At 46.8% G+C, this 19,318-nt stretch overlaps 1 protein-coding gene and 1 long non-coding RNA gene across 3 annotated transcripts in view; one reads left to right on the top strand and one right to left on the bottom strand.

The window, feature by feature from the left end:
• The window catches only part of FAM120A (family with sequence similarity 120 member A), a 55,400-nt gene extending 51,441 nt beyond the window's left edge, over positions 1-3,959 (bottom strand). For both annotated transcript variants that reach the window (XM_065642301.1, XM_065642302.1), the window contains exon 1: positions 3,089-3,959. In XM_065642301.1, coding sequence (XP_065498373.1) covers positions 3,089-3,562 — 474 coding nt within the window. In that variant the 5' untranslated portion in view covers positions 3,563-3,959. The remainder of the gene's footprint in view (positions 1-3,088) is intronic.
• Positions 3,479-19,002, top strand: LOC135992886 (uncharacterized). The gene is made up of 3 exons (XR_010606785.1): positions 3,479-3,563; positions 12,321-12,399; positions 18,884-19,002. It is a non-coding gene; the product is annotated as an uncharacterized LOC135992886 (long non-coding RNA).
• Positions 19,003-19,318: the final 316 nt, after the last annotated feature.

The raw sequence follows: 19,318 nt of genomic DNA, 5'->3' as shown, positions 1-19,318 counted from the left end.
ACTACATTCATAGCCAGCTCCTAGCTCTGCACAGAAGCCTTCAACTCAAGACTCAAATGTTTCCTGAAAACATGAAAATCAGTTTCATACTTAATCACTATTCCCAAATCCAACTTCCCAAGACAAAGCACGAGAACCCTTCCATTTGGCAACTCTCCTGCACACATGTAAATTAAAAAAAATCACCCATACACACAAATAAAAATCGCTCCTTCAAGATGCATTTGCTCTTTGCCCACTAGGAGAGTTGCTAGAAAGTGAACATGAGGGAGAACGTGAATAAAACTGGAGTTAGGTTTAGAGAAAGAAAGATATATGTAATTAAGCAGATTTAGAAAGATAATAAATTGTGTGAGAGAAGAAGAAAACCAGAGAAGGCATGTGATCAAAGTTCAGTGGTATCTTTGATGCGTATTATGCACATTACCCTTAGAACCACGAAATACACTTCTTAACCTGAAAATTAATTAAAACCAGAGTTATCCTGAGTTTCTCAACAGCTGTACAAATGACACGTCGAATGGGAATTGCAGATGTCCTTCCCATCCCCAGGACAGCTGACCAGCCCAGAAAACCAGTGCAGGTGGGACACAGAGAGCGGTGGCTCCATGACACCAACATTCCTAATGGCAACAAACTCCCCCCCCAGCACCTGCCCACAGGCACTAGCTCCCAGCACCAACCTCAACCTGGCAAGTATTTGCCCCTCAAATCTTCCCCATCAAAATCGTGGGGTATCTGTGTTTGGTTTTTGTGGCTTTTTTGTTGTTGTTTTGGGGTTTGTTCGTTTGTTTTTTAAGTTAGAAACGAGACTCAGAAGGACGTGTGCCCTCACTCCTAAAACCGTCCCAGAGACCAAGGCCTATTACTGAGAAACTGTAAAGGAGCTAATGCTGCAGCTAAGCTTGAAAGTAAACAAAGTGCTACAGGTGACACCTCTGTCAAATGTGGCAACTGTGTTCGGATGTAACGTACTTCAACAAAACCGAACCAGGTCCCAGGCAGAACGCAGTTAAAAAACCAACAGGTAGTTCAACGAACCACAAGACTATTACAAATACCAAATTCCTATCAATATCCAAACAGCTGGCTTCCTGTTGTGTACTATGCATTTCAATATCACATTAAACAAAGTATCCAGTTTAACACATGAGCAGAAAAAAAAATTCGTTAATTTACTCCATTCACTGCTTTTACTAACAATCTCTAAGTTTCAATAACAAATTAAGGAAGATTTATAATGCACCCGCAAACAGATCAAGGTAAATACCTTCACTGCATGGTTCCTAAAACTTTTTGCTCAAAAAATATTTCCCAGCTACAGAAAAAAAAGGTTCAAATGAGAGGATGTTTTTCCTATCATTCAGCTGCTACCCTCATTCATATCCAAAACACGTACACGACTTTGCTTCTACGCCGACCAGGAAAACACTACTACAGCAGACACGGCCATAACCTCTTCACTTGAACCAAGACATCGTGTTTGGTGTATGTTGTCCTGCAAGAACAAGCTTCGCCTCCGCTTCCAGTTCGCTCCACACATGCTCCACCCAGCGCGGTGGCCCTGGCCATGCTCGGCCCCGGCGGGACAATGTCCCGAGCGCGGCCGGGGCCACCGCAGAGCAGGGCTTCCACCGCCGACCGGGCTGGGGTGGCTTCGCAGCAGCACAGTGAGCCGAAGGGAAGATGCTCCGCCAAGGATGGGTCTGGCCGAGAGAGCAGGGGGCTAAGAGGGAACAACTCTCACCCCACTGGCAGAACTAGGAGAAAATTCACCCAAAATCACCTTTTAAGCAAGCTCCTTCCAGAGAGTCATCTTTACCCCAGGGCTGCAACCCAGCCAGAATTTTTCTAATCCACCAAAAGGGCTGTACAAAAGCCAGATAACGTTAAGCTGCTGCGAGTCATCAAGTGTGCAACTCTAAATACTGCATAATATTTTTCTACTCACAAAAGTAATTTATGATAATAAGGCCTATGAGTACGCGCTTCGCTCCCGCTGCTCTTCCCTCCCTAGCGGGAAAGCGAGCAAGCAACTCTGAAAATTGCAGCTTCATCCCAGGGCTTGTTTTTCCAGCGTCTTGTGTTTCGATATCCACAAGCGCTGGGCTCAACAGAAAGCATCGTAAATCACGAATGCTGTACAGAGAGACGTGACACGTTAATATTCCGCACCTTTGAAATCGTGTCCGTGGTGTCAGTGCAAAATCACCACAGAGCCCAGCTCCCACCTGAAGTGGCGTTTATGTTCCCAGAAAGCAGAGCCTCCCCATTAAAACAAGAACTTTAAATGAAGAACTGTCAGATCGGTGCTCCTGACCCCACAAACTGGGAGCATTTGCCGTTGTGGATAAGGAACGAATTATTCTACACTTGATCAAAAGCTCATTTAATACATTCGGGCAATGCCGAGCAAAACTCGCTCCTTCATAAACACGAAATCTGAACCTCTGTATCTTGCAGGAAGCGATTTCACCTTCAGCGCAAGTTTAAACCTCTCGCCTCAGTAGGGAACTTGTTGCAGATCCACCACGCGCAGTAACTAAACTAATTTTTTTTTCTTCACCTTAATAATTAATTAGATTACGACGCTTTTGGCCAGCCGCTCTCACCTGCGGTACCAAAGTCCCAGCCTCACCACCCTCCCGAGCGGCAAGAAGGGACATTTTGAGTCAACGGAGCGGCGGCCCCGAAAGAACATGGAGGCAAAAACCTCGGTGCTGCTGGGCCTGGCTCCACAGCCAGGGGAATCCGGGCGGGCTGGGCGCTGCCGGCCGCCCCACAGCCCGGAGGCCCGCGCGGGGTGGCGGGGCGACCGGCGGCGCCGCATAATCAGCCAAATCCCCCGGGGACTGAGCCCACCGAAACTTGGGCCGCCCCCGCGGGCCTCGACGACATTTTGAGGCGCTGAGGGGAGAGGCTGGTGCCCTCCCTCCCTCCTCCCTCCCCTGCCGGGCCGGGCACTGGCGAGGCCCAGGGCAGCCCCCGCTGCCATCTTGGAGCGGCGGCGCCGTGCCGGGGGAGCGGCGGGGAGGGGGCGCTGGCGGCCCCGGGGGGGGCCGGGGCGGGAGGCCCAGCGGCTCCTCACCTTGATGTGGAAGCGGATGAGGGCCAGGCGGATGCAGTGCGCCATGCAGACGGGCGGGAGGAACCAGACCTTGGGCGGCGGGGTGCCCTTGTTCTGGACGTGGCTGACGATCTGCTGCGCCGTCTGGCGCTCGTTGCCCTGGCGCTTCACCCACTCGTGCAGCCGGGCCTTCTCCAGGGCGCCGTTGAAGAAGACGAAGAGCTCGATGTTGCCGTTGAAGCAGGCCTTGGCCAGGGCCGCCAGGTAGCCCAGCATGTGGTTCCACTGCCCGCCGCTCACCCAGTCCGTGTAGAAGCCGCCGTAGAGCCGGTGCAGGCAGTTGTCGGCGTCGATGAGGAGGCGCAGCGGGGTCTGGGGAGGCCGCTGGCGGCCCCCACCCACGAGGCTGCCCCGCGCCAGCTTCTGCAGCTCGACGGGCACCACGGCGCTGGGGCAGTGCTTCTCGATGTAGTCCTGGAAACCCTGCACTCCCATGGTGAGGACCGGGCGGCGGCGGCGGGCGGGCGAGCGGGGGCCCGGCGGCGGCGGCAGCGGCGGCGGCGGCGGGGTCTGGGCTCGGGCCGGGCGGCGCGGCGGCGGCTGTAGTTGCGGGTGGGCGGTGGGAGCGGTGGAGCCGGGTGGGAGCGCTGGCTGCCGTCGGTGGCCGTTCAGGGGGGAGTTGTATGGATTAGTGGGGGGCTCATGGCTGCTGCAGCCGCCATGTGCTGCTCTCACAGAGCCATGGCTCGGGGATCCGGGCTGCTGCCGCTGCGGCTCCGACTGCCGGGGGGAGGGGGAGCGGCACAGCGCGCAGGAAGCCAACCCGCCGCCGCCGCCGCCTGCGGCAGGGAGAGCGGAACAGGCGGGACTTGGCGGCGGCCGCCGCTGCCACTCACAGGCGGCGCGGGGCGCGCACACGGGCGCCGGGCGAGGCGCGGGGGAGAGCGCGCCCGCAGCGCCGCCGCCGGCCCGCCGCCCGCCGCTGCCCTCACGGCCCCCCGCGCTGCCCTGCCCTGCCCTGCGGCTCTGGGGCGCCGGGGCCCGCGCAGCCCGCCCGGCGCGGCGGTTGCATAACCCAAGCATGCGCGGGAGCGCGGGCGGAAGCGGGTGGCGGGGAAGGGGAGGGGGCTCGGGGGGAGGCGGGGGAGAGGCGGAGGGAGGCGGGAGCGGCGGGGCCAGGCCGGGACAGGCGAGCTCGGCTGGGCCGTGGCGCTGCGCGGCCGCTGCCCCTCGCCGTCGCCATCTCGGCCGGCCGGGGAGGGGCCGGGCCACAGGCTCCGCGCAGCCATGGCGAGCCCAGCGGGAAGTGTCCCCCGGGGCACCTGTTGCCCCGCGGCTCGGGGGCTCCCTGGCGGGCAGTGGCCGCGCCGCCGCTCACAGCGGCGACCCCGCGGGGCCCGGGCCTGCCCGCGGTGCTGGGAGCGCCGGGGCCTCCGGCCGCGCCGGGCCTCGGGCTGTGCTGGCGGCCCAGGGTCCCGTCCCCGCCGGACAGATACGGCCCCGTGGCCCTGACCTACAAATAATTACAGGCCGGCCTGGCCTTGCCCGCAACTGAGCGTTTAGTGCTGCCGGTTAAACGTGCGGATGATCTGTCCGCCTGGGCGGGTGCAGCGCGGCCGTTGGCACCTCCAGGCCCGGCAGAGCCACCTGCACCCGAGCTCCAAGTGCTGGGGAAAAGAGCCCCTTCCTTTTCTGCACAGGCAGTGAGGAGCTGGTCTTTCCTCAGTCTGAGCTGGATGAAATTACTTTTTAAAAGGCCGAGATTAGCGCTGCGCCCAAGCTTCAAAAGTTGCGTGCCGTTTGTTACCGAAATAATAACATAGCGTCCGAGTGGTTCTCTGCTGCGCAGGTGTCAAGGAAACGTCAAACTGCACATGCCATATATTCATGTTAATATTTTATTAATCAGGAAAAAATGTATTGTTAATGAGATTTCAGTCAGGCTGAACTGGCACCTACAGTAACTATTCCCACCAGGGAACAGCTGTTTCTGGGGAGGGGGTTGGCTGCTAACAGGGGGCTGCTGCTGGGTGGTGGTAGCCAAGACCATCAAGTGCAGTGTGAGGACAGCGAAATAAAGAATACCGAAAAAGCTGTGGAAATATTCAATGAGAAATGCATGATTCTTCCTAGAAATCTGTTGTTGTAAAAATCTGAAAGTGTTGTTTCCTAAGTAAATAGTCAGATCTCTTTCCAAACTACTTTTTCTTTAGACTTCCTAGATTTTCCTTTACGAGTAGGCACACGTAATGGTAACATCAAAATAGCGGAACACTGTAGAACACTTTGAAAGACACATAAAATGTGGTAGTAGGCCAACAGTGATCATAGAAAGAAAGAGGATCAAGGTGAAAGAACTTAAGAATCCAAGAAAACCACCAAAATTTGGTCAACAAAACAAGGACTGCCATACATGAAGTGGATAAAAAGCAGGTGATCAGATGTGCCCACGCGTATTCAATGCTCTAACCAAACAGAATACAAAGTTTGATCAGAAACAGAACAGGCCATTCTCTAATGAGTCTTAAGAAGTGAGGAATAGCTGATTCAAGAAGAATTCAATACTTGATTCATTAATTGTCTCACAGGATATTTAGGTTCAATAGTTTTAGGAATGGAAAATAATACATAAATAAAGTATCTCCTAAGTTTACTGTTTGTTGTTGTTTAAGTAGGAAAACTAGTCAAAAGCCTCTGCCACCAGAAGCCTGGCTGTGAACATCCTCACAGCCCCATGGAGCTGGGGGGCTCAGCAGAAGTGACTGACACAGGCCCACCCACAAACAGGACCTTCCCTCCCCAGAAGAAAAGGGAGAGGAAAAGCAGAACGGGAAACAAGGTGCTTCAAGAAGTTATTTGACACAAATAGCTGGTTTTCTGCAACTCAAACTTTGGCCAGAGGCAACAGAAAAAAAGTGTAATTTATGGAAAGCAAAGTTACACTGGAAAAGAAGTAGACTAAGGCAGACTTAACGAGCAATTAACCGAAGGCATGAAGACAAAACAAGGTATTTTTTTTCATCAACCAGTGGCAGAAATCCTGCAGGAGTCGTTGGGTTATCTGCATGTCAGAAAATGGTGCAATGAAGGAAAAGGCATTGAAGGTCTTTCTTTCTCAGCACGGAGACAAAACACATTTTGCTGCTACCACTTTGGTTGTGTAAGGGAAGGGTTAATAAAGATAAATATTAAAGTCAGTGACTCATTATCCAACCTGAATAGAAGAGAATTAGGAGTGGTTCCCTAGAAGGAAGGAACTGAGCAGTCATTAGGAAGAACTCTTAATGAATAACCATGTCAGGGCAAGAACGTAGAGATGAACGTTACCATTTTAGTCTTGGTTCCTCTGTTAACAAAACTCGGCCGCACTGTGAGATGGATGTGGCCATAGGCTGTGGAATAGGCTGTCCACGGTCACCTGGATAGGTGCCTTTGCCTGGGAGTGGTGGAGACATAGATTATCCATGGGAAACACTTGGTTTACATCATAGCCCTTAACAGAGTGTGTTTCAAAAAGATGTAAATGAATATCCAATAAATGTTAACGTTGCTGTTAGCTGTGACTGTGAGCTGCCCTGTTTCCCTTCCCTGTCATTTGGAGCATTTGGCTGTAGTAGGGGCAAATACCATGCAGCTGTAAAACTGACCTGGTTTCTCTCATGGTGTATTTCTTGCACACCTACTTCTTGAAAATTTTGCTTACAGAAGCTTGCAGAATCTTCATGCAATGTGTATAAAACCAACGAAATTGTACCGGGACATTTCTGCAGGTGGACTAACCTTCATCCTCAGTATGTAAATCAAGTTATTTCCTTTTTTGTGTGTGTGTTTTGTTTGTCTGTTTGTTTTCAAGTTATACCCATGCCTGCCATGTAGCCTAAAAAAGTTGTGAAAACAGTAGAAATTGAAGAACAACTACATAGGCTTAAAAAAAAATTGAGACAAAATTTGTCCTTCATTGAAGTGTTGCTCCTGTTTTGTATCATAGCACTTGCTACCATGTGAACCATCTGTTTCTTGTATCTTAGGTTGGTGCAACTAAACCATATACAAGCCTTCCAAAATATCTACAAACATCATCTCGCTTTAGCATACAAGAACTTTTTTCGAATATCTATGATACCTACGATGGAACATTTTCCTCTTAGGACAAAAAAAAATGTGCCTATGTGAGACACATAGCTGAATAATTTAAATGCTTATCAGTCTCTCCATCAGCATCAGCTCTTAGAGGAGTTTCAGTCTATTTCTGGAACTTCTTCATTTTTCAGCTTTCTGCAAGACATAAACTTGCAGAAGCCCACAGGTGATTGGTCAGCTTAAATAGATGTATTGCCAACAGTTACATTTTTTCTTAATCTACGAGAAGGAATATTATTCCTCCAGCAACGTTGGGTAATATCAGTTCTCACAGTTTCTTCTGTAAAACTTTATCTCAGCAAAGAAGACTTTGCTGAAATGTTTAGTTTCAGCTGATACACTTTCACCCATCAAGCATTCCTCCACTCTAACATTTCAACTTCATTGAAATTCAGCTGCCACCAGAGCTTCAAATTGCAAGAAACTGGTTGCACCGATATCTGGTGAACACAACTTCCATGTTTTCACGGGTATTGGCGCCTTTTCTGCCGGCTGCGTACGTACCCCTGCGGTTTTGCTACAGAGCAGAACTTCTGCAGGAGACTGGTGCCAGGGAGCAGAATATTCTGCACTTTCTCTCTGGCCACTCTGAACTTTGGTGACGGGTCGCTTTGCAGCATCTTCATTTGCTTTTCAGTGCTATTCTTGCACTGACCATGTACCATGTAGAATTTTTGCCTTTCTCAAGCTCCCTGTCTTTCTTAGCTTAAGCCACTGGTTTAACTCTGTGGACTGTTAGCAAAGACTGTAAGATGTGCACAAGAAACTGAAGTTTGCTGATTTTTAATTTTTTCATTCTTCCTTACCAGCTGGCCTAATAGACCTTTATGTTTTGTGAGAGGTGATGGTAAATCCCACTTCTTTGCCCATGGAAGACAGGCATGCCGTTCTGGTACTTGAGAAGCTGCTTCTCCTCGCGCTTGCCTCAAGCAAATACGTGCCCAGCAGTGACCATGCAGGAAGAAGCCGTGTCTTTTTTTCCCCTTCCTACAGGCATTTGCTTTTTTATTTACCTTAACGGAATGTAGATTTATCCAAAGTGTGTTCTTCCCCATTACATTTTCACTCTTAGTCAAAAGCCATTTGTGGTAAGCTGTTTTATTTCATGCATCCGCCTTTGCTATCAAGAGAAACTGCTGTTGATTCTTGATTAATTCTTCAGAGATTTCCTCACATTTCTGGCCCTTCATTAATTGCAATAAGTTATTTAAGAACTGTGAGTCTTTCCCAAAACTGCTAAATTCTCCCAAGTTCTTGCGCATTCAGAGTGTTTTCTGTATGCTGTCCCTGAGAGTGTCCCGTGAAGAGGAGAGTGACCCAAATGGCTAAGACACCAGTGCTGGAAAAAGAGACTTTTTTCAGTGTCTTCATATTGTCTGGGAATTTCACTTGGCATCTTCATTTTGCTCTGAGCTCCTTGTCATACTTCCTCCCATTACGGTTGTTGGCCTGTGTCTTGATGTGTTGTCCATTATCCAGCAGACAGACAATTATTTCAGTATTGTTAATAATTACCCATGTAAAACAGTAGGAAGCGGCTCCCCTGGAGTGCCCGTTCTCAGAGCTGTGGCCATGACAAACCCCACATCACATTTTCGAGTACGTGGTCTCTTGTTCCTCTTGAGACAATACCCATTCTGTGTGTTTGCAAAAAGCAGATATGGGAAGTGTAAGGTATTTGAATGAACTGTGCAACAATTTACGTGCCTTGTGTAGAACGATGAATGCAAGGCAAGGGAGCGAAGGCACAACCCCACAAAACCGGGATCATGAGGAGCTGCCTTATCTTCCTGGGTGGGTATTACAAGACAGCTTGTTGGCAACCACTTCTGAGTTGCACTTTTTTCCTATTTTCTTGGGTCAGTTGACCGGTTAATATTCTGAGTCCATTTTTTTTCTATTTCCCCCTTTTCCAAAGGCATCTGCTGCTTTCCAAATAGTTTCTTTAGGCCATTCAAATACTAGTAAAACATGCCAGGCCAACATTGAAATCCTTTGCAGTCGGGATATATCTGAAAGCACGCTGCTCGCTCGGTGAATGGCGGAGGAAGAGAAAAGAACTTCTCCGAAAGCCTGCTGTGAAGCCCACATTGGGGTGAAGCAATAAGTCGTCCAAGGACCAATCTAAAGAAAAGATTATTAAAAAGCCATCGTGCTTTAGTAAAGCCACCGCTACACCCAAACGCGAAACTTTGGATTGTACGTAGAGGCCAACCTGTGAGGAGGAGCTGGGCCCTGTGCAAACATTGGGTAAATGATGATATTGCCCCAGCAAACTTTTAGGGCAAGAAAATGACTGTCAGCGAGTCCTCCAAGTGTCTGGGAAAAGCAGCCGCACAGAGGAGGGGGCAGTGACGCCGGCTGAAAGAATTCCTCCTTTCAGAGAACAAGCAGCGCTTTCACAGCGGTGGATACTTAGCCGTGGCACACAGTATACAGATTACGTCAGGTCCATTCGCTGCCTTTAATTCTTTTTAAAAAACAAAAGCATAAAATTTTTTGGTTTTAAATTTGAATTTTTCAAGAGTAAAAGCATAAGTAATAAAGGTGTTATGAAGCCAGCAACAGGAGCTGGTGGAGAGGAATAGCACTGGTTCTTAGAAAATCTGGAACAGTAGCATGCTGTTCCCTTGGTACTAATGAATAGTTGTGTGAGACATACAAAAAGCCAGTATTTAAAGTATATTCTACGGCGCTTTATGCAGAAGAGTCAATAGTATTACAGGCAGATACTAATACATTGCTCTAGCTAGATACTACAACAAATATGGTGCATTTGCAAATGGTATCGTTGGAAGAGTACACAGGATCTAAAAATATATAGAGGCCGTTTCAGAAGAGCAGCTTTTTACACTTCTAACACTTTAAAAACATGTCATTTTTGTCGGTATTTATGCAATTAACACAAGTATCTAAAGCATGCAAGTGACAGATTTAGCTACCTAAATGTGGGCTATGGATGCGAGGTTTGGGAACACCGTCCAAGCCAGACCTTCACTTGCAGTCTGCTACAGTAACTAAATTCTTCATCTTATCCAAACACATGCCAACGTGGTCTACCAACGCATCAGCCGTAGATGTAGACAGCTCAGCTATTTGTCTTACCACGTCCTGCCCTTATTTCAACCTTACAACTCTCGCCACACAAAGCTGTGCTCCCGAAGTCAAGTGGTGAAAAAAAAAAATTTAAAAAAATTAAAAATTGTTTTGAATTGCAAAGTATGAAGTGGTGGGGCCGTACCTGCTTGAATCTGCGCACAGGCTGCAAGGAGCTCTGCAGAATCCCGGCTTGTCAAGGCGGTGGGCTGGCCACAAGGGACACTTTGTGCCATCGCCTTTGCAGACACCCAATGGCTTCCCATGTCTGTCCTCCTGACACAAGGTGTTCCTTGAGCAAGTGCCCTTGGAGGAGAGGAGAAGCAGACACAATCCTCCTGTTGTCCAGATCTGGCCCATGAGCCACCAATTAGACTGTTTGGAATGACAGCACTCGGTTCAAAGGGCTGCTAATTGTATTTTAATGACCATTTAAATGATACAGCTGATCATTTCAGAAGCATCCGGATCACAAATTACTAGTAGCCTACGTGGTGCTTTAATCGGGCAAAGCACTGTGGAAACGTGAAGTAACGTTATTAACGTTCTCGGCGGCCTTCAGCACCCTCCCGTGTGTCAAAAGCATTGTCCCTTGTTTGTAAGCCCAAACCTCTGCCCTGCTGTGCACATCTGTAACCCAGCTGTCCCGCTGCTGCAGATGTTTTCACAGCATCCTCGAAATAAGAGCAGCAGCAATTCGAAATTACTTACGTCATTAAATGAAATTCTACAGTATTAATAAAATAGACAAGTAATAAGTATTAACTTAAATTCTTGGATGTCCCCACTTTGGAGCATTTTACCTTAAATACTAGCTCAGTCAAACAATCTCTGAACAGCCTGTTGTCAGGACGTTTAAACAATCTTGCCAGAAATGCATATAGTGACGAGCCATGTGCCTGTTCGTAGCAGTCGGTATTTCTTTCCCCATGGCCGCAGCCACGCAGAGGGACAGGGATTTCGGTTCCCAAGCCTGGCAAGCTGGCAGTCGCCAGAAGTATTAAATTCCTTTCCCAATGTTTACCTGTCTTTTGTACAAGATGCCCATAGTCTGTTGAGGAATCCATTATCCAGAAAAAATATTTAGAGTGCAAATCATAGTTTTCCCGCTCGGAAATTCAGCCAAAACACACCAAATCTGGTAACCACTGACAACACAGTGGCCGTCAAGATGTGTAATACGTCAAACGCTGTATCAGTGAGAGTAAAGCACACCTTGCCTATGTAAGTAATATATCTATATATACTAGTGTATCTAGTAATGAAATGGCAAACCTGGCTAAATCCTTTTCTAAAATATGTGGTGTTACTAAAATATAGCATAACTGCAGTCCAGTGGGTTTTAAATGGCAACTCTGAGCAATTAGAATTTTGGAGAGACTTTTGCTGGTGCAAGAAAAAAAGGTGGCTTGTTTTCACTTTGCAAAATAAAATGCATGTAAATAAATAGTAACGCTGATTTTTTTGGTGAAGATTTATATGAGATTAATCCCTTTCCAGTCCAGCTTCACTGGTGTACCCTCAGTTCTGCGGAACTGCAGGCGCAGGAGCGCGAGGAGCTGGCCCTGCCCTGCACCAGCCACGCTGCACAGAGTGAGCCCGAGCACCTGTCTGTGTGAGCAAGCCCTGAAACTGCTTTAGAGGACACATTTGTTTATGCAGATAAGGTGGCTGGTTTAAAAAAAAAAAAACAAACAACAAAACAAGACAAGATTTGCACACGAGGAGAATTTTGCATGAAGTTTTCAAGATGCCTTTTTGGCAGCCATTTGACCCGCGAGTTTTGCTTTGCAGATAAATGATCTGTCTCACCTGATGCTTTAAGCACGTTATTTGTGTTCCTCTCAATTTCCTCTAAGGCTGTACAGTGATGGGGTCTTTGGAAATGAAAGTCTTGACAAATTCTTGCACTTTGTTACTTAGCGCTGTTGGTTTTTTTTTTTTCCTTTTACAACATCCGTGGTGTTTGAAACTGAGTAGATCCGAGGGCAAATGATTCCTCCCTTTTCTGTTGCAGGAAACACCGTAACGGCCAGAGCGCTCTCACAAATCTCACAACAGCAGACCTGAGCTGATGCCAGATAAGTGCTGGTCTGGTAAGGGGTAACATTTGAACTTACGTATCCCCTGATTTTTTAATTAGAGATGATTCACGCTTGGTTTTCATTCTTTTTGGAAAGGTCTGAGATATCGGTGTCTTAGTTTTTTTGCGTGATTTACACAGATTACTTTCTCATCTTTGTTTTTTGTTTTAAAGAGAGATCACTTGACATTTACCCTGTGATTTGCTCGTTTTTCATGTGAGGAAAGCATTTAAAATTCAGATAATGAAATATTTTTGAATAATAACTCTTTTTCAAGAGATGAAAAGAGTTAAAAAAACCAGCAAGCTTGTCACTCAATGACAGAAAACCTTATTTTTGAAAGTTGTACAAACGTGTAGCCTGGCCTGTGTTCAGTGTCTTGACTGCCTTAAAACTAGAAATAGTAATTAGCATAAATTCATAGTCTAGTTCTGAAAAAGGAAAAAAAAAAAGGTAAATATTACATAGTTCTCAGTAATTAGAGCATTTTTATTTTCCTGAAGACAGCAGTTTAATTCTCCAGATACTCTCAGTATATAGAACAACTTTTGATCTCCCCCCACATAGTACAGTAGGGGTGAGTGTCTCTTTAAATTCATTTATAAAATAATTCAGGACTGTGGGTGTCTTTGATCTGTTCCTCTCTGCTAAAGTACAGGAGAGAAGAACATGTCGCTTAGCAACCCTGTGCCGGAATCGGGGGGAGGCAGGGAGGGATGGATGGTCCAGAGTCACAAAAGGGAAGGATTAATCCCTATCAGAAAACTAAAATTCTGACAAGGCTTCTCTAAAACAAAACAAACAAATAAACACAGGTGTTTGCAGAATTAGGCAATTTCACTTTTTTTTTTTTTTTTTTAAATTTACCCCACTTCTGGTCTATTAATAGTAATCTCACAACCAAATCAGAAAATCGGGCACGGGATAGGCAACGCAGGCTTAAGTAGCTTCAGGACTGGGTTGCAGTCGAAAGGAATCTCAAGTTTTATTTTTAAACCAGTTAAGCATATTTGAAATTGAATTAGTGTTGTCAAGACTAATCATAATTAATTTCATACCGCAGTTTTCGTCTGAACACTTCAAATAAATTTCATGTGGCGTCGTATCCTGTTTTACAGTTGGACAGCTTACATGTCACCAGACTGAGTTATTTAGGGTCACTTACCTTGTCATAAAAAAAAAATCTAGATTTCTCTGAATGGTTTCCAGGCTGTGATTAGCTGGTAGCTAGGTAACATCTTAGTAACTCTAAAAAATATATCAATTAGGAAAGTAACTTTGCACTGAAGTAGATGAGCAGCACTCAGACAACCTCGGCCATTTCTGCCGCTGCGAGATGACGATGTCCCACAGCCCTAATTTACCTTTTTCTTTTGCACATGAACTCAAACATCAAACCCCACAGCCCCGCATGGCTGAGTTACAGAAGAAAAAACTGCTGCAAAAAACTGCAAGAGAAAGAATGACAGAACTAGTTTAAATGTAGCCCACTTCAACAGGTTTCGCACAGATGAAAAATGACTCGTAATTAAATAAAGGTAAATTGTTGTGCCTCATTTTAATGATCATAAAGATTATTTAAAATCTGCTTGATTTTTATGCCGCATCCATGTCCTAATCACCTATAACTTATCAAACGTATCGCTGTACAGTTAAGAGAACCCCTAAACGCTAATGGTTCACATTTCTCCTAAAGCTTGATACAGGCAATTCTGCGCTCAAATTCTGTAGGAAAATTGCAGATTATTAGAGCAAATGCCTACATCCACAGGCTAGAAGCTTATCTAAACTGGCATCTGTTGCATATTCCAGCAATTATAAACGTACTTGAAAGCAGACATTATTGAACTCAGAAGTAACACTTATTTTTATCTAGTGAAGGAAATAGTGAATAATAGCGTGGACCTCATGAAGATCTAAGTTTCTTAGAATAGTGTACCTAAGAACTTAATACTTAAGTATCAAGATAATTTTTTATTACCTATATATAGCAAAGATCTATAGAGTAGAATCCTGTCTCCAGTGAGATCAATGAGAATTTTACTAGTTACTGCAGGGGTGCCTGGATTTTACCCAGGATCTCTGAGAGTGTGTTTTTTGAATTGACAAATGCTTATGTAACGTGATCCTTTGGAGAAATTTAATTAAAGAGAAATGTGTAAATCACTTGGCATTGAGTGGTCCAAGTTTGTTAACATACAGTACTGAGAATGAAGCCCAAATTAGAAGCAAATAATGCTAACTCAACTGTGAGCATTTCAATAAAATTTACTTTATGAAGAAGGTTGTATAGACTCTCTGCATTTTTGTTTTTAACAAATGTTTTCTGTATGCTTTCGCTTTTATGATCCAAACAAATTAGGAGGATTTATCTGAAATGTCACAAGCTGAAGCAAACCCCATTGACTTGGCTTTATATTTGCTCTCAGTTAAGCCAGGGTCAACAATTCTTTACTGTAACTTAATACTGAATAAGTGTTTTTGCTAGCTGCTGAATCGCGTGGGAGGAGGAGCCCAGCAACAGGAGAACTCTTTTACTTGCACTTGTGTTTACAGTACCAGTTCATATACTTAGTGGGTTTTATTTTTAGGAAACAGAAATATCTAATATCCGTGAGGCTAAGATTATCTTGGTTGGAGATTCTTCTTGTTACAAAAAAATTATGTGATTCCTCTAACAGAGACGGAACATCTCTGGCTTCTCAAACAAGCCAGCAGACTTTGTGAGGCTGATAGTTTCAAAAAATAGGTTTTGAACTACACTGACTTAAAAACATGCACAATTAACATAGCTTTCTGGTTATGGCATTCAAGTTACCGGATCAGGATGATACATGAAAAAAGCATGCAGATAAGGCATCATTTGCCTGAACATGTCATCAGAAACTGGCTTCCCAAAGGTATGTCTGGAGAATGAAAACACAGATGTGTGATATTTTTCCATTTCAGAGCAATCGCTATAATATCACTGTGATGCAGACTGCCTTTACGACTTCTTAATCCCAGTACCGACAGAGGGAGAGTAATTAAATTCCCAGAAGCATCATGTTGGAGAACTCTCAGTTTAGTGCAAAATTTCTTGAAAATATATTTGGTGCAGAACTGGGCCCAGCTGACAGTATTGGGGAAAAGAAGATTTTCTTTGACGTGGGATACTACACTGTGACAGCCTCTGTTCTTAGGGAAGAATCAATAATCTAACATGTATCGGACCATTTCTCTCTCTTGTAATCTCCTCCTAACTGAAAATAGAACTGTTCGACTTTTTTCACAATGCATAGAAAAGTTTGAAGTCAAAAATAAATCTCAGATCCCTCTCAGCAGAGGGACAATGGCTGTCTTTTCTCTTTATTGTTAAGAAAAAAGCACGCTGGTCCCATTGCCCTCTTCAAGGCAGCAGGTCATCGCAGAAAGGTTTTTTGGTATTTGGGGAGCAGTTTCCCCAGTGATGAGTACTTAGAGCAGCGAGAACTGCAGCAGTGTCAGAGAAGCTGGACATCTCTTCTGCTTGCAGCTCTACTGCAACATGCCTGACTCCAGCACCAGAGACCTGGCATATTAATGGAATGAAAAATTCACGTAAATGCTTTGATGTTGTATATATACAGAATTTGAAAGGAATAGGAGAGTTTATCTTTAAAGGGAAATTAATAAAAGACGTTATAAAGCTATGCAAAATAGTGGGTGGTATAAAGGAAGGTCTGGAAATTCTTGTTGTGTTTCTCGCCATGTGAGGAACGCAGGCATTCGCAGAGGGAGATACATGATGCAGAAAACCCTGAAAGAGCCCATGCCCTGTTTGATTTCCTAATGTGCCCTTGCTGCCAGGTCTGTCCCTGCCCCAGCCCAGCCACGGGGGTGCTTGGACATCCTGCCCCAAACCAGCCCTGCTGGGCTGCTCTCATCGCAGGTACCTCCAGTAGCATCCCTAAGCGCTCTAAGCGCTGAAAACTTGTGACTGAAAACAGAGGGTTTCGCAAGAGAGAAAGAAATGGTGCAGAATGGTTCTCGTTCTCAGAAATCCTGCTGAACAATACCTTTTTCCTTGGAAGAAGTCATATTTGCAGGGGGAATTTACATGTATCAATGACTGTGGCAGAATATTTCGGAGGAAGCCCCTTGTTAATATTTTGGCAGCATGAGGGTGTTTTTTCCCAGTTACAAATGTCACTCCATCTGCCACAAAACCATTGGTTCCAAGAGTCTGTCCTTCCCTGTTAAAGGGGCATCACAGAAACACGCTGTTTGCTGGTGGGATGTCAGGAGGGCAAGGCAATATGAATGTGTCGCCCACTGCAGTAGCGTGCCCTCATGGCGAAGAGTTTGCCATGAGAAAACAAGCCAGCTGGGGAAGCGTTATCTATTAGTGAGTGAACTTTTAATTTAGTTGTATTTAACATCATTTAGGTAAGATTTTGATAATGCCACTGGCTTGAGTCTGAGTTCCATCATAGAAATATTGGCGTGAAGGGACCCCTGGATCAACTCTCCCATTCCACTCAAAGCAGGACTGTCACCAACACTGGGTCAGGTCTGCTGCCACTTTCCTTGGCTGAGTCCCGGCTGTCCCCCTCTGAGTAACCTCTTCCAGTACTGCAGTGCCCTCCCAGTCAAGCGGTTCTTCCTCATGTCCAGTCTGAACCTCCCAGGCTACAACCTGTGGCCATTGCCCATTAGTACACCGTCTGTCGCTACCCAAAAGAGCTTGGCCCCGTCTTCTTTCCATAGAATCATGGAATGTCCTGAGCTGGAAGGGACCCACCAGGATCATGGAGTCCAACTCCTGTCCCTGCACAGGACAACCCCACAGGTCACCCCGTGTGTCTGAGGACGTTGTCCAGTCTCTTCTTGAACACTGTCAGGTTGGGGCCGTGACACCTCCCTGGGGAGCCTGTTCCAGTGTCCAGCACCTCTGGGTGAAGAACCTTTTCCTCACGTCCAACTGCCCCTCCCCGGCACATGTTCCTGCCATTCCCTGGGGTCTGTCCCTGTCACAGAGAGAAGAGCTCAGCCCTGCCCCTCCTGCTCCCCTGCTGAAGCTGCAGCCCCATGAGCTCTGCCCTCAGTCTGCTCTGCTCCAGCTGAACAAACCCAGGGGCTTCAGCCGCTCCTCACACGGCCTCCCCTCCAAACCTTCACCAGCTTCACGGCCTCCTCTGGGCACTCTCCAGCAGCTTTATCTCCTTTTCTCCTGTGTCCCCAGCCCTGCACACAGTGGATGCTCCAGGTGAGGCCGCCCCAGCGCGGAGCAGAGCGGGACAATCCCCTCCCTGCCCAGCTGGCCGTGCTGTGCTGGATGCACCAGGACACAGGTCCCTCTTGGCTCCAGGGACACTGGTGGCTCATGTTCAACTTGCTGTCAACCAGAACCCCCAGATCCCTCTCTGCAGAGCTGCTCTCCAGCATCTCGTCCCCCAGCCTGTATGTGCAGCCAGGGACCCTCCAACTGCACTTCAGGTGGTTGCAGCCTGTCATTAGATCCCCCTCTGCCTCCTCTCACCAGACTGAAAAGCCACAGCCTCCTTCGTCACTTGGAGCGTGTGCTCTGTGTCCCTGACCATCCCCATAGCCCTCTGCTACCTTCCCGTCTCATTTCTGGATGTCCTCTTGCCCTGAAGGCCCCAACAGGCCCCAAGGCCCATCCCAGGTGGCATGTTATATCTCTGGAGGAGACAGGGGTAATGAATTTCCTAAATCGGCTAGCCACCCTCCTTCAAAAGCAGGCCTCGCTTGCCGTGAGCACACGCTTGGCTCACATTTGATCTGACACCCACTGTAACCTCCACGTCCTCTCTGGGACGGCTGCTCCTCAGCCAGACTGTCCCCAGCCTGTCCTGGCACATGGCGATACTCTGCCCGAGATGTGGGACTTGGGACATCTTGTTAAACGTGGTGGGATTTCTGCTGGCCCGATCCCAAGTTCCTGAAGGTCCCTCCACAAAAGTTAATATTTGGCATATCAATGACTCAACCCTAATTTAGTGTCATTTTTCCGGTTTGTTGTGTCTGCATTCTGTATCATCATCCAGGTCCTCAGTGAAGATGCTAAACCGTGTCACCCTGGGGCAGACCCTGGAGCACTCTGCTTACCTCCGGCCACCAAACGGGCGCTGAGACCTTGACAGCTGTCCGTCAGTCTGGAGGCTCTCCAAGTGAGCTTTCTGACTGTGACACACAGGCTGAAGGAAGAGCTGGTTTTCTGTTTGATACCTTAACCGCGAACCTATTCTTAAAGTGTTCTAGCAGATGGTAGTGGGCTACATAGCGTGCAATAGTAGCAAAGGCAAAACATGGTTTAAATTTAGTAGAATTCTGTAAATAGGCTTCTAAAAATCATGTTAAACAAGAAATGGTTCTTACCACGTAGACTTTCTACATTTTTCAATACCTAGTTTAACATTTTGGCATATACAAAAACTCTTTTGCAATTGAAAAAAAAAAAGACATTTGTCTTTCATTCTGTGTCGGAATTAAACCAACCTCTCTCCATTCCCAGGAGCAGGAGGGAGAGTCCTCCATGCCAGGCAAGCCAAGGGCCCCCTGTGACACCCGGTCACCCGCGTCCCACCCCTGCGTCAGCCCAGCGCCCCATCTGAACCTTGGGTGCATCTCCCAGCCGTGGCGTTATTGGCTCACCTGGGACAGGTGGGTGATGCTGTCTCTCCGCAGTCCTCAACTTTTTCAGAGTTTAACATCGTAACGGATCTGTCTCCACAACACATCACATTTCCACAAAGATATCTTCCTGGTTTGTTTTTGGAAATCTGAAAAAATGTGTGCGATTCCTTAAATCCAAAAGCGACATCCAACAAAAAACCAAACTCATTTCTAAAATGACTATTTCAGTCATGACTTGTAATCTGTGCAGCTTCATCTGCTTGCTAATACACAGCTTAGTGTTAGATCTGAAAAAAGAAAGAAATGAGAAAAT

Source organism: Caloenas nicobarica, chromosome 11 (genome assembly GCF_036013445.1).
Source record: "Caloenas nicobarica isolate bCalNic1 chromosome 11, bCalNic1.hap1, whole genome shotgun sequence".
Taxonomy (NCBI): domain Eukaryota; kingdom Metazoa; phylum Chordata; class Aves; order Columbiformes; family Columbidae; genus Caloenas; species Caloenas nicobarica.
This window is presented reverse-complemented; position numbering and strand designations above follow the sequence as displayed.